General features: G+C 47.4%; 2 protein-coding genes across 3 annotated transcripts in view; one reads left to right on the top strand and one right to left on the bottom strand.

Moving 5' to 3' along the window:
* pvalb7 (parvalbumin 7) overlaps window positions 1–5159 on the top strand; it is a 69684-nt gene extending 64525 nt beyond the window's left edge. For both annotated transcript variants that reach the window (XM_036940136.2, XM_036940135.2), the window contains exons 2-5: window positions 3180–3251; window positions 3584–3716; window positions 4188–4297; window positions 4381–5159. In XM_036940136.2, coding sequence (XP_036796031.1) covers window positions 3188–3251; window positions 3584–3716; window positions 4188–4297; window positions 4381–4409 — 336 coding nt within the window. In that variant the 5' untranslated portion in view covers window positions 3180–3187 and the 3' untranslated portion in view covers window positions 4410–5159. The remainder of the gene's footprint in view (window positions 1–3179; window positions 3252–3583; window positions 3717–4187; window positions 4298–4380) is intronic.
* Window positions 5150–14032, bottom strand: baiap2l2b (BAR/IMD domain containing adaptor protein 2 like 2b). Its single transcript, XM_036940134.2, has 14 exons — window positions 13788–14032; window positions 12173–12248; window positions 11269–11355; window positions 10087–10148; window positions 9819–9890; window positions 9635–9724; window positions 9213–9280; window positions 9019–9082; window positions 8800–8904; window positions 7450–7552; window positions 7034–7241; window positions 6143–6208; window positions 5693–6067; window positions 5150–5588 (listed from the first exon to the last, which is right to left on the bottom strand). The coding sequence occupies exons 1-14, from the start codon at window positions 13839–13841 to the stop codon at window positions 5513–5515; spliced, it is 1506 nt and encodes a 501-aa protein (XP_036796029.2). The 5' UTR covers window positions 13842–14032; the 3' UTR covers window positions 5150–5512.
* Window positions 14033–14438: the final 406 nt, after the last annotated feature.

Raw genomic sequence — 14438 nt, forward strand, 5'->3', positions numbered from 1 at the left:
AGACTCTATCCACCTCCATGTCACTAGACTCTATCCACCTCCATGCCAGTAGACTCTATCCACCTCCATGTCACTAGACTCTATCCACCTCCATGTCACTAGACTCTATCCACCTCCATGTCACTAGACTCTATCCACCTCAATGTCACTAGACTCTATACACCTCCATGTCACTAGACTCTATACCACAATGTCACTAGACTCTATACCTCCATGTCACTAGACTCTATCCACCTCCATGTCACTAGACTCTATCCACCACCATGTCACTAGACTCTATCCACCTCCATGTCACTAGACTCTATCCACCTCCATGTCAATAGACTCTATCCACCTCCATGTCACTAGACTCTATCCACCTCCATGTCAATAGACTCTATCCACCTCCATGTCACTAGACTCTATCCACCTCCATGCCAGTAGACTCTATCCACCTCCATGTCACTAGACTCTATCCACCTCCATGTCACTAGACTCTATCCACCTCCATGTCACTAGACTCTATCCACCTCCATGTCACTAGACTCTATACACCTCCATGTCACTAGACTCTATACCTCCATGTCACTAGACTCTATACCACCATTCCACTAGACTCTATACCTCCATGTCACTAGACTCTATCCAACACCATGTCACTAGACTCTATCCACCTCCATGTCACTAGACTCTATCCACCACCATGTCACTAGACTCTATCCACCTCCATGTCACTAGACTCTATACCTCCATGTCACTAGACTCTATACCACCATGTCACTAGACTCTATCCACCTCCATGTCACTAGACTCTATCCACCTCCATGTCACTAGACTCTATACACCTCCATGTCACTAGACTCTATACCTCCATGTCACTAGACTCTATACCACCATGTCACTAGACTCTATCCACCTCCATGTCACTAGACTCTATCCACCTCCATGTCACTAGACTCTATCCACCTCCATGTCACTAGACTCTATCCACCTCCATGTCACTAGACTCTTTCCACCTCCATGCCAGTAGACTCTATCCACCTCCATGTCACTAGACTCTATCCACCTCCATGTCACTAGACTCTATCCACCACCATGTCACTAGACTCTATCCACCTCCATGTCACTAGACTCTATCCACCTCCATGCCAGTAGACTCTATCTACCTCAATTTCACTAGACTCTATCCACCTCCATGTCACTAGACTCTATCCACCTCCATGTCACTAGACTCTGTCCACCTCCATGTCACTAGACTCTATCCACCTCCATGTCACTAGACTCTATCCACCTCAATTTCACTAGACTCTATCCACCTCCATGTCACTAGACTCTATCCACCAACATGTCACTAGACTCTATACCTCCATGTCACTAGACTCTATACCTCCATGTCACTAACCTAATCAGGCTTTATCTCAGTAATATAGAGGCTTCCTCACCCCATGGCCTTGTTCTTATTTAGAATAATTAGACAGAGTCAGACAGAAAGTCCCTCTGACGGCTTCCACCAATTTATCTTTCAATGTCTTCTTGCATTATTGCAGGCGAGGGTAAGGATGCTAGTGGAGACTATTGAGATTCTCTCTCAGTTGTACTGAGTAGTTATTAAGTGATATCTGTCTGGCTCTTTACTGACATCTATTGAGCAATTTAAGGCAATGCAGGAATGATTTCACAAACATTTTGAAACTGTGCACCCAGGACACGACAACTGCCATGATCAAATAGAGCTGGGTGAACTTGTAAATGTGAGGCAATAGGACTCTGGCTCCATTTTGAGAGAGTGGTAGTCATATGCTTTCTTCTAAGATTTGTCTTGGGAAGTATCTTGTTGATTATCATTGCACCTCTGTTCACAATCTTTATTTATGCTGCGTCTTATATTACCAAATATGGCTTTTGGTCAGCTTTCTCCCCTCCTCTCCCCTTTCTCCCCTCCTCTCCCCTTTCCCCCCTCCTCTCCCCTTTCCCCAATCCTCTCCCCTTTCTCCCTCCTCTCTCCTTTCTCCCCTCCTCTCTCCCCGCCTCCCCTTTCTCCCCTCCTCTCTCCCCTCCTCTCCCCTTTCCCCCCTCCTCTCTCCTTTCTCCCCTCCTCTCTCCTTTCTCCCCTCCTCTCTCCTTTCTCCCCTCCCCTTTCTCCCCTCCTCTCCCCTTTCCCCCCTCCTCTCCCCTTTCCCCCCTCCTCTCCCCTTTCCCCCCTCCTCTCCCCTTTCTCCCCTCCTCTCTCCTTTCTCCCCTCCTCTCCCCTTTCCCCCCTCCTCTCTCCTTTCCCCCCTCCTCTCCCCTTTCCCCCCTCCTCTCCCCTTTCTCCCCTCCTCTCCCCTTTCCCCCCTCCTCTCCCCTTTCTCCCTCCTCTCTCCCCTCCTCTCTCCCCACCTCCCCTTTCTCCCCTCCTCTCTCCTTTCTCCCCTCCTCTCCCCTTTCCCCCGTCCTCTCTCCTTTCTCCCCTCCTCTCTCCTTTCTCCCCTCCTCTCCCCTTTCTCCCCTCCTCTCCCCTTTCCCCCCTCCTCTCTCCTTTCTCCCCTCCTCTCTCCTTTCCCTTCTCCTCTCTCCTTTCTCCCCTCCTCTCCCCTTTCTCCCCTCCTCTCCCCTTTCTTCTCTCCTCTCTCCTTTCTCCCCTCCACTCCCCTTTCCCCCCTCCTCTCCCCTTTCCCCCCTCCTCTCCCCTTTCCCCCCTCCTCTCTCCTTTCTCCCCTCCTCTCTCCTTTCCCCCCTCCTCTCCCCTTTCTCCCCTCCTCTCCTTTCTCCCCTCCTCTCTCCTTTCTCCGTCCTCTCTCATTTCCCCCCTCCTCTCCCCTTTCTACCCTCCTCCCCTCCTCTCCTTTTCCCATCCTCCCCACCTCTGCCAAGTTAATTTGGGTGTCCGTTGAGTGCCAGAACGATATAGAGCCCAGCTCATGGTCACTGGCCAAACTCTGATGCTGTTCCTCTCCTCTCTTTTTCTTCCCTCTCTCCTCCTCCTCTCCAGTGTGTCCTTACATCCACTGTCCTTACTTTGTGACTGCCAGACACTATTCATGGTGCTTTACATCACATTCCCAGAGACAGTGGGTCTGTGTATCTCTGTCTGTCCTGTTCCTTAGCCAAGGTCTCAGGGCTCAATAGAACCTAGTAACTGACACTAAGCACTTTGTCCTAGCGCCTCATTTATGCTATCCATATTATATATTCATAAACCTCTCTCTCTCTCCCCTCAGTTACCAAGATGGCTGCTTTGAAAGATTTTTTGAAAGCTGATGATATTCAGAAGGCCCTTGATGCAGTCAAAGGTGAGCACAAGTTTTCACTGTTGAAAACCAAACCAAATCTTTTGAAAATAATATAATATATATCTCTCCATTTCCTCTTCCCGTCTCCTCCCTCCCTGTCCTCCCTGTCCATGTGCTTACCTGTCTGTGTGCTTACCTGTCCATGTGCTTACCTGTCCGTGTGCTTACCTGTCCATGTGCTTACCTGTCCATGTGTGTGTGCATACCTTTGCGTGTGTGTTTATGTGTGTGTGCTTACCTGTCCGTGTGTGTGTATCTGTGTGTGTGTGTGTTTGTGTTTGTGTTTGTGTTTGTGTGTGTCCGGTCGTCGGTCGGTCCGTCCGTCCATCCAGCGGAGGGTTCCTTCGACCATAAGAAGTTCTTTGCTCTAGTGGGCCTGAAGGCCATGACTCCTGACAATGTCAAGAAGGTGTTCCAGGCTATTGATGCTGACCAGAGTGGATTCATTGAGGAGGAGGAGCTCAAGTAAGAGGAAGAGAGATACACATAGAAGGATACACACACACACACACATAGACTCATACCAAATACGCACATGGACAGGTGCACACACACATATTCATCAGATGTGAATGTGTGGCTATTTTCCCATTTACAAGCTTGCATACCATTTAGAACGCATGCCCAATACAGGGTTGGGAAATTGCGATAACTTGGCCAAAATGCCAAGGTGTTCCAGAAATCCTGATTAGAAGATCCCTGGCGTCATGATAAGCAGTAAATCCAGGAATCGCCCAAACATGATATCTGGAAAACCTAGAAATTGTGGGGAAAGGAAACAGGATTTTGCAGTCCTAGCTTAATACATTTTTTCTTCACGCTATAAATCTCTGACCTCAGGTTCGTACTGAAGTGTTTTGCTGAGAACAGCAGACACACACACACACGCAGCTCCTTAATCTTGACCCCTAACCTTTGAACTCTCTTCTACCTCAGGTTTGTGCTGAAGAGTTTCGCTGAGGACGGCAGAGACCTGACCGACGCCGAGACCAAAGCCTTCCTTAACGCCGCCGACAAGGACGGAGATGGAAAGATCGGCATCGACGGTGAGAGAGGTGGTAGGATGATAACGGAATGAAATCCTGACTCCCAGAGGATCTTAATGTCCTCCTCTTCTTCTCTTTTCCAGAGTTTGAAGTCTTGGTCCATGAGGTGTAAAGAGCACCTCTAGTCCCCCCCCCCCCCCCCCACCCCCCCATCACCCAAAAAGCACCATCTAGTCCAAGGTGAAGTTTCTCCTCCACACAGATCTAGGATCACCTTCTCCAATCCTCCCAACCTTAACCATTAGTCGGGGAAAAATGCCAACTGACCCAAGATCAGCGTCAAGGCTACTTCACACTACTCCGCACCACGCAGGCCCAGTCTCTCTAACCAGAAACAGTACCAGAGACGTCCACCAGGGGGAGGCAGAGAGGGGACTCCCCAACAAGCACTACTGTATTTATTTGTATGTTTTTCTACCGCACCAACATACTGTATATATGTCCTGTTTTGATTTGAAAACCTCATGACTGTCTCATTTTAAAAGAAAACCTTTCCTGTAGATATAATGTACCAGACACCTTCCCTTTCCTCTCTAGCCGTCTATGGACCCTATGTCACCTTACCCAAATGGCACCCTAATCCCTTTATAGTGCACTACTTCCAGAGGGTGCCGAAAGGGAATAGGGAGCTATTTTTAATAGAGTGCCATTTTTTGGGGACTGAACCCATACAACCTGTGTCTCTCATTCTTTATTTTTTCCACCTCACATATACTTGTACCCTCCTTCCTTTCCTCCCTCCCTCATTTCCTCCTTCCTCTCTCGTCGGGTGATGAGATGTATAAATAAAGAGGTAGAGTGGTGAAGAGAGAGAAATGATTCAAAATAAGAAATACTAAGAAATAAAACACCTTGAGTAAAATGACTATTTTATTTGTTATTATTTAATGATTTAATATAAACTAGACTGGACACTAATATACTGTAGAACAAGGGATGCACAAATGAGAAGATTCATTTAGATATTTTCAAAATTAAAGTATCTATTTCACAATAAAAGCATCCTAGATCGAACAATTAGTAAACCATTGGAAAATCTATCGAAACACACAAACAATGTGACAAAGTGCTATTCTTAAATCGCATAATAGTACAAATAAATAAATATATATTTTTACACGATTAGACGATCTACATAATTTCTCTAAAAATAGACTCAATGTCAAACTCAAGGACGTCAGCTTTTCTTGACGTCGACATCTCTGTGCTGATTGGTCAGTGGGTCCTCGGTGCTGATCTGTCATTGGTGGTTGTTGGTTTAAGCTTCACTGTCGCAAAGGGATTGGTTCCCCTGCAACAGATCAGGTGACATGTAAAGGACTAGCACTCAACACGAATTACAAACATCACAGCAGGCACACACACACACACACACACACTGACACACACACCTACCTGGGAAAGAGTAGGTTTTCTCCAGAAGCTCCAAGGGGTGATAATGATTCTGCTGTCCTCTCCGGGAAAGTAAGCTGGATTGGTCGAAAGTCAGCTGACCCCCTCCGGAACATTGTTGTTGGGTGAGGGGGTGGCGGGGGCGGAGGAGGAGGGGGCGGGAGCTCGTTGTAGCCTTTCAGGCTATTTGTTCTCGTCACAATCTCTGGCTCCGCCCTCCTCTCAGGGAGGGGAGAGATTGGTCGGAAGTCGACGGAGGCCCTGCGAGTGGGTGTGGTAGGGGGCGCAACATCACCGTAGGCCTTTTCTGATTGGCCCATGGAGGTGTCAGAGGGATCCAATAGGTTGTTCATGCTGTGGCTCCTCAAGGAAGTGCCACTGGAGGGTCAAATGTCAGATATGATCATATTGATTGATTGATTGATTGATTGATTGATTGATTGATTGACATACCTGGACCCCAAAAGGTTAGAGAACTCCTCAATAGAAGAAACATAAGCTGCTGGGAACCAGCCCTGGCTGTTGGAACAACAGAGACCAGAGGAATATTAGCAAACACAACAATGGCCTAAATACTGGAACAGACAAGTTCCTAGATAAAGTCCACTGTTTTCCCAGCCAGCCAGCCAGCCAGCCAGCCAGCCAGCCAGCCAGCCAGCCAGCCAGCCACATAGGAATGAATGAATGATGGATGGATAAAGGAACAAACAAACAGACAAACAAAGGAATTAATCATAATGGTCCTTGCTGTTATCCACTGACCCCTATCATAGTCTGTTATCTACTGACCCCTATCATAGTCTGCTATCCACTGACCCCTATCATAGTATGTTATCTACTGTAGAGAGTAACTGACCCATATCATAGTCTGTTATCTACTGTAGAGAGTAACTGACCCCTATCATAGTCTGTTATCTATTGTAGAGAGTAACTGACCCCTATCATAGTCTGCTCTCTACTGACCCCTATCATAGTCTGCTATCTACTGACCCCTATCATAGTCTGTTATCTACTGACCCCTACCATAGTCTGTTATCTATTGTAGAGAGTAACTGACCCCTATCATAGTCTGTTATCTACTGACCCCTATCATAGTCTGTTATCTACTGACCCCTACCATAGTCTGCTATCTACTGACCCCTATCATAGTCTGCTATCTATTGTAGAGAGTAACTGACCCCTATCATAGTCTTATCTACTGACCCCTATCACAGACTGTTATCTACTGACCCCTATCACAGACTGTTATCTACTGACCCCTATCATAGTCTGTTATCTACTGACCCCTATCATAGTCTGTTATCCACTGACCCCTACCATAGTCTGTTATCCACTGTCACCTACCGTAGGCTGCTTTCCGTTCTCCCATACAGCCACCCATTCCTCGGCTCCTGGACCAACACAGTGACCATCTCTCCCCGGGTGAAGGGTAGCAGTTTGGGGTTGGAGGAGGGTGGGTGGGACACCAGGGCTCTCATGGTCCTACCCCCACCCAGACCCAGAGACTCACCCACTGAGGAGGAGCGGGATCGGCTGTGGAGGGGGGACGGGGCTGGGGGAGGAAGGGGGTAGAGAGGGTGATGGGGAAGGAGAAGAAAGAGAGACGGATGGAGAAAAGTTTATCCAATGAAAAATCCCCACGGTATCAACCAAAATATTTCCCTGCTATGCATTAAATGAATACAATAACACACGTGAGTAGTGTAGCTGATTGACTAAATATAACCCTGTTCTTTGGGGGTGCAGTGTAGTCATCACACCTCTAGAGGGCACTCTCCCCAGGGCCTGCTGTTCTCTCCTGGCCCAAGACATGTCTCTGTCCTCATCTACTGTCTGCAGCAGAGAGCTCACTGAGCCACACAGCTGAGGAGAGAGGGAGACAGGGGAAGGTTGATTGGTTGGGTGGAATACTTGTCTCTAACTTGTTCCTCCTGGTCAGGGTGGGGAGGGCTACAGGATCTCTAACCTGTTCCTCCTGGTCAGGGTGGGTGGGGCTACGGGGTCTCTAACCTGTTCCTCCTGGCCAGGGTGGGTGGGGCTACGGGGTCTCTAACCTGTTCCTCCTGGTCAGGGTGGGTGGGGCTACGGGGTCTCTAACCTGTTCCTCCTGGTCAGGTTGGGTGGGGCTACGGGGTCTCTAACCTGTTCCTCCTGGTCAGGGTGGGTGGGGCTACGGGGTCTCTAACCTGTTCCTCCTGGTCAGGGTGGGTGGGGCTACGGGGTCTCTAACCTGTTCCTCCTGGTCAGGGTGGGTGGGGCTACGGGGTCTCTAACCTGTTCCTCCTGGTCAGGGTGGGTGGGGCTACGGGGTCTCTAAGCTGTTCCTCCTGGTCAGGGTGGGTGGGGCTACGGGGTCTCTAACCTGTTCCTCCTGGTCAGGGTGGGTGGGGCTACGGGGTCTCTAACCTGTTCCTCCTGGTCAGGGTGGGTGGGGCTACGGGGTCTCTAACCTGTTCCTCCTGGTCAGGGTGGGTGGGACTACGGGGTCTCTAACCTGTTCCTCCTGGTCAGGGTGGGTGGGGCTACGGGGTCTCTAACCTGTTCCTCCTGGTCAGGGTGGGTGGGGCTACGGGGTCTCTAACCTGTTCCTCCTGGTCAGGGTGGGTGGGGCTACAGGGTCTCTAACCTGTTCCTCCTGGTCAGGGTGGGTGGGGCTACGGGGTCTCTAACCTGTTCCTCCTGGTCAGGGTGGGTGGGGCTACGGGGTCTCTAACCTGTTCCTCCTGGTCAGGGTGGGTGGGGCTACGGGGTCTCTAACCTGTTCCTCCTGGTCAGGGTGGGTGGGGCTACGGGGTCTCTAACCTGTTCCTCCTGGTCAGGGTGGGTGGGGCTACGGGGTCTCTAACCTGTTCCTCCTGGTCAGGGTGGGTGGGGCTACGGGGTCTCTAACCTGTTCCTCCTGGTCAGGGTGGGTGGGGCTACGGGGTCTCTAACCTGTTCCTCCTGGTCAGGGTGGGTGGGGCTACGGGGTCTCTAACCTGTTCCTCCTGGTCAGGGTGGGTGGGGCTACGGGGCCTCTAACCTGTTCCTCCTGGTCAGGGTGGGTGGGGCTACGGGGTCTCTAACCTGTTCCTCCTGGTCAGGGTGGGTGGGGCTACGGGGTCTCTAACCTGTTCCTCCTGGTCAGGGTGGGTGGGGCTACGGGGTCTGGAGCCTCGTGTCTCGTTCACTTTCTCCTTCCATCCATCAGCCTTCTGCTGTAGGGAAGCCCCTGTCTGGGGGAGAGATGGGGACATTTCAGAACACTACCTGCGTGTGTTTGTAAAGGTTTCTGACGTCCCCGTTTGTGACATAAACATGTCTGTGTGTGTGTGTGTGTGTGTGTGTACCTTGTTGATGAGGAAGAGCAGTGACTGTGTCAGTCCGCAGTGTTTCTCTGCCAGGAAGCGATACCTACAAATAACAACCGTCATCATATCCATCATCATAATAACGGTTCTAATAGTAATTGTGTTGGTAATGTATTAATAATGGTTCTAATAGTAATTGTGTTGGTAATGTATTAATAATGGTAAAGACTGACCTCCTCTCCTCCTCCTTCATAATGTCATGTTGACTCTGTCTCAGGTACTGCATGTACTCACTGTGCTCCTAGAGAACACACACACACACACACACAAACACACCATTACTGTATGGAATGTGGTAGTGTTGGACAGTGTCTGATTTAACTGTAAGAAGGAGGGTGGGTGTGTGTGTCTTTATTATTTTATGTATTTAACTAGGCAAGTCAGTTCTTATTTACAATGACGGCCTGCCAAAAGGCAAAAATACCTCCTGTGGGAATGGGGGCTGGGATTAAAAATAAAAATATAGGACAATACATCAGGCGAAGCAGCCACAAGTGTCAGTAAGAGTGTCCACATGATGTTGTTCTGTGTGTGTGTGTGTGTGTGTGTGTGTGTGTGTGTGTGTGTGTGTGTGTGTGTATGTGTGTGTGTGTACCAGTGAGTCTCTGAAGGCTCCTCTTCTCAGCTGTCTCTCCAGAGCTTCTGCCTGGTTCCTCACCTCCAGCTCATACACCCTGCGACTGCCCTGTGGAAGAGATACAGGAGTATGTGTTAGTACACACACACACACACACACACACACACACACACACACACATACACACACGCCAGATACTCACGTCAATGTACTCTTCATCCAACTTGACATTCTTCTCCATGGCCTGTAAAACTTCTACCTGGAACCATCGAATCTGAAGGGGAAGAATTACAACGTTACACCCTGAGGGGGGGAGAAAAACAATGTTACACTCTATGGCAGTGTCCACACACATGCTGTGGATGGAAACAGTGGGGTGGACATATTGTAAATAAACATAGATAAATAGGTGGTATAAAGACACTAAATAGGATCAGGAACATACAGACATAGATAAAACAGATACTGACCACTCCCTCCATCTCAGCTGTGAGTCTTCTCTGCGTCTCAGATATCTGTACCAGGACATCTCCTGTGGATCATACATACACACATTAGTATCACCAATTAGCAATGACAATAGCATCTCATAGGGAATGAATGGGGCCGTGCATCAGAGCTAGCAACCTAGCCTTATTAGCACTGACAATAGCATCTCATGGGGAACGAATGGGGCCGTGCGTCAGAGCTAGCAACCTAGCCTTATTAGCACTGACAATAGCATCTCATGGGGAACGAATGGGGCCGTGCGTCAGAGCTAGCAACCTAGCCTTATTAGCACTGACAATAGCATCTCATGGGGAACGAATGGGGCCGTGCGTCAGAGCTAGCAACCTAGCCTTATTAGCACTGACAATAGCATCTCATGGGGAACGAATGGGGCCGTGCGTCAGAGCTAGCAACCTAGCCTTATTAGCACTGACAATAGCATCTCATGGGGAACGAATGGGGCCGTGCGTCAGAGCTAGCAACCTAGCCTTATTAGCGCTGACAATAGCATCTCATGGGGAACGAATGGGGCCGTGCGTCAGAGCTAGGCTAGCATGACAGTGTAGCTACAGCAGGTCAGCCAAGTGAGAAGGTCAGCGCAGCAGTGTGACCATGAAGAGAGGATCAGGTAGCTGCTTTGAATTATAGATGACAGTCTTTCAGCCGCACTCAATTCATTAGCTGGCCTACTGTGTGTGTGTGTGTGTGTGTGTGTGTGTGTTTGATCATTCCACCCTTACCTCTCAGTAAACTCTGTTCTTATTGCTATTTCTTGGCAGTCATCCACACCGCCTGCCACAACAACCTCAAAGTTACTCAAAGACGCTAAGAAGGAAGTTAAAGATAGACTCAGCAAAATGACATTGTCGCGAGCAGCACCACAGATATTGAGATGAGCAAGATGCAAGACTTTGCTCTCACAGTCACACAGTATCTGCGCATGTGCACAGGTTCACATCACACTGTTCACCGCGTGGTAGCCAGGGCACCAAACAGAGGAGAAGTTCTTAGTTGTTGCAGAAATTGACCCACTATGCTATTGACTTTCTGCATCTAGGTCATATCGCTGAGTCCACCTTTAAAATAGCCCCAGTCTGTGCTTGGCCCATTGTAGCTGGTTCTATGGTACAATACAGTAGACAGACATACACACACACACTTACCAAGTGAGCGAGAGGAGAGTGTGTGAAGGGCCTGTTCTCCCATCTTCGCTACAGCACTAAAGTAGGCCTCACTGGTAACAGCCAAGGCTGCAACACACACACACACACACACATACCTTTTAGCATTATAGCTATTAACTCACAAGCCCAATAATGACACAAACCAAACCTTGTAATCATATCTTAACTGTCCCAAACAATTTACCCAATAAGTAAAACACCTGTGGTGATTGACACCTGATACAGGTAAGACTGGGTCCATAAATAGCCCAGTGGTTAGGTAACATCCATAGAGGTGGAAGGATGGCTCTGGATCGATAGCAGCTGTTTTAGCGTAGACATTGCCAATGAAGGTTTCCACCATTTTAAAGTCACAGAAGCCATCATGGCACAGATACAAAGATGGGCCCTCTTTATACATCTATGGGCAACAGGCATCTGTTTACCATGTTAGCTGACCTAACTAGCTGACCTGCTATCTTCTACCTCTATGGGAAACAGGCCTGGCTTTACCATGTTACAACTACCTGCTAACGCCTGTCTTTACCATGTTAAATCTACCTGCTAACTATCTGACCTGTGATAGATGCCTTGTACTGTTTATATCAGTCAGAGGAAGGACGCTGACATCATGTTAGCCCAACTAGGTCTAGGGAACTTGTCAGAGGAAGGACGCTGACATCATGTAAGCCCAACTAGGTCTAGGGAACTTGTCAGAGGAAGGACGCTGACATCATGTTAGCCCAACTAGGTCTAGGGAACTTGTCAGAGGAAGGACGCTGACATCATGTTAGCCCAACTAGGTCTAGGGAACTTGTCAGGGGGATGACCCCCACACACACAATGACACAAATGCATACTTATGTATTAACTTTCACACACACTCACTCATATACACACACACCTTGGAAAGCCTTGACATAGCTGTTTCCTAATGTAACTAGCGTCTGTAGGCCTGGGTTGAACTGTTCCATCAGGTTCTATGGAAGAGAACACAGAACAAACAAACATTGAATAATGGCCAAAACTAAATGCCTTGTGTTTAGTAGGGCTTACAAGTGGTTGTATATTTAATCAATAAGGCCCAAAGGGGTGTGGTATATGGCCGATATACCACGGCTAAGTGCTGTTCTTAGCTCGACGCAATGTGGAGTGGCTGGATACAGCCCTTAGCCGTGGTATATTGGTCATATACAGTGGGCTCCAAAATGACTGGCACCCCTGACTGGCAATGCACAAACAATACTTTTAAAAATATAAATAATATCATTATAGAGATAAACTCAAAATACCAACATGTGAGAAATACTGTGCTTTATTAATGTTTCAATGGAACCAACAAAAATCAAACAATTATTTAACACAAAATACATTTGACCAAAATCAAGGTTTCATAATTATTGGCACTCCTCATTTAGTACTTAGCGCCACCACCTCTGGCAAGGATAAGTCTTTTCCTGTCATGTTTGACAAGGTTAAGGAACACATCTGGAGGGATTTTGGACCATTCCTCTATGCAGATCCTTTCAAGATCCTTCACATTCTTGGGTTTGCGCTTATCAACTGCCCTGTTCCACTCAGCCCACAGGGTTTAGATTGGATTGAGGTCCGGCGACTGAGATGGCCCTGGCAGAACATTGACTTCGTTGTCACAGAACCATTTCTGTGTGGATCTTGAGGAATGTTTCAGGTAATTGTCTTGTTGGAAAGTCCATCTATGGCCAAGTCCCAGCCTTCTGGCAGAGGCAACCAGATTGTCAGCCAAAATTGCCTGATACTTGGCGGAATTCATTATGCCATCAATCTTAACCAGTGCCCCTGGACCACTGGAATTAAAACAGCCCCAAAACATCACTTAAATAAGTGGAATTTAATTTGTGGTTTAATTTTGGTTGATGTTACTTACAACAATCTTTAAGGGTGCCATTAATTGTGAAACCTTGATTTGGAGGACATTGATTTTTAATTAAATCAATAAATTATTTTGGTGGGTTCCATTGAAACATTAATAAAGTACAGTATTTCTCACATGTTGGTATTTTGAGTTTATCGCTATAATTATATTGTTTATATTTGTTTAAGCATTGTTTGTGCATTGCCAGTCAGGGGTGCCAGTAATTTTGGAGCCCACTGTATCACAAATCAAATTTTTATTTGTCACACATACACATGGTTAGCAGATGTTAATGCGAGTGTAGCGAAATGCTCACAAACCCCAAGGTGCCTTACTGCTATTATAAACTGGTTACTAACGTAATTAGAGCAGTAGAAATAAAAAAGTTGTCATATCCTGGTATATGGACTGATATACAACGGCTGTCAGCCAATCAGAATTCAGTGCTCGAACCACCCAGTAAAATGTTTTTTGAAAAGTTTTTGTACATTTTTCCCCCAATACACCCACATTTAGAGTATTATTGGAGTGTGAAAGATGGGGGTAGATTACTGCCAATACTCTATTTACAACATTTCAATAATCTAACCCCATAGTATTAGCCTACCATAAAATATATACTTACCGCGTACACAGACAATGTAAACCTATGTAACTGATCACTGTTCGCCCCCGACATAGTAACCGCTTCGATTTCCACAAAACAAAAACGGAATAATTAGGATTTTACATACATGAATAAACTCTTGTCTTTACACTCCAGAGTACTAGTTGAAAGTTAAGAAATAAAACAATTTAGTTGGTAGTAGGCTAGCTAGGTACTAATCAGCGTATTCAGGCTTCTTTTCTTTTGATAGTGAAAGTCACCTTGGCTATTAACCCACTCCTCCTTCTGCCTCGTTGTTCCCTTGTTCTTTCTGCCACCAACAACAACCTGTTGTGATAGCTCCTTTCTCTCGCTCCCTCTTTCTCCCATTCGTTAATCAGCCTCTTCATCCCTGCATCATACGCCAATTTTACAGAGGGAAAGAAAGAAAGAGACACCGATACGGCCGGGTCAGCTGAATTATAGATGGATGGATCAGAGTGAAAGGATGGAAACATCCCCTGTTCCAACTCAGCCACCACCACAGGGAGGGACGTAGGTAGGTAGGCTCACACTCGGAGCACTACATGTAGCATTAGATTACGGTAATAATAAAAAATACACTTGTAGGACACATTTCCTGTGCATAAGGTAAAGACGAAACTAAAAAACTATACCTCAAAATGTAGA

Source organism: Oncorhynchus mykiss, chromosome 13 (assembly GCF_057628025.1).
Source record: "Oncorhynchus mykiss isolate SJ-2025 chromosome 13, ASM5762802v1, whole genome shotgun sequence".
In the NCBI taxonomy this organism is placed as follows: Eukaryota; Metazoa; Chordata; class Actinopteri; order Salmoniformes; family Salmonidae; genus Oncorhynchus; species Oncorhynchus mykiss.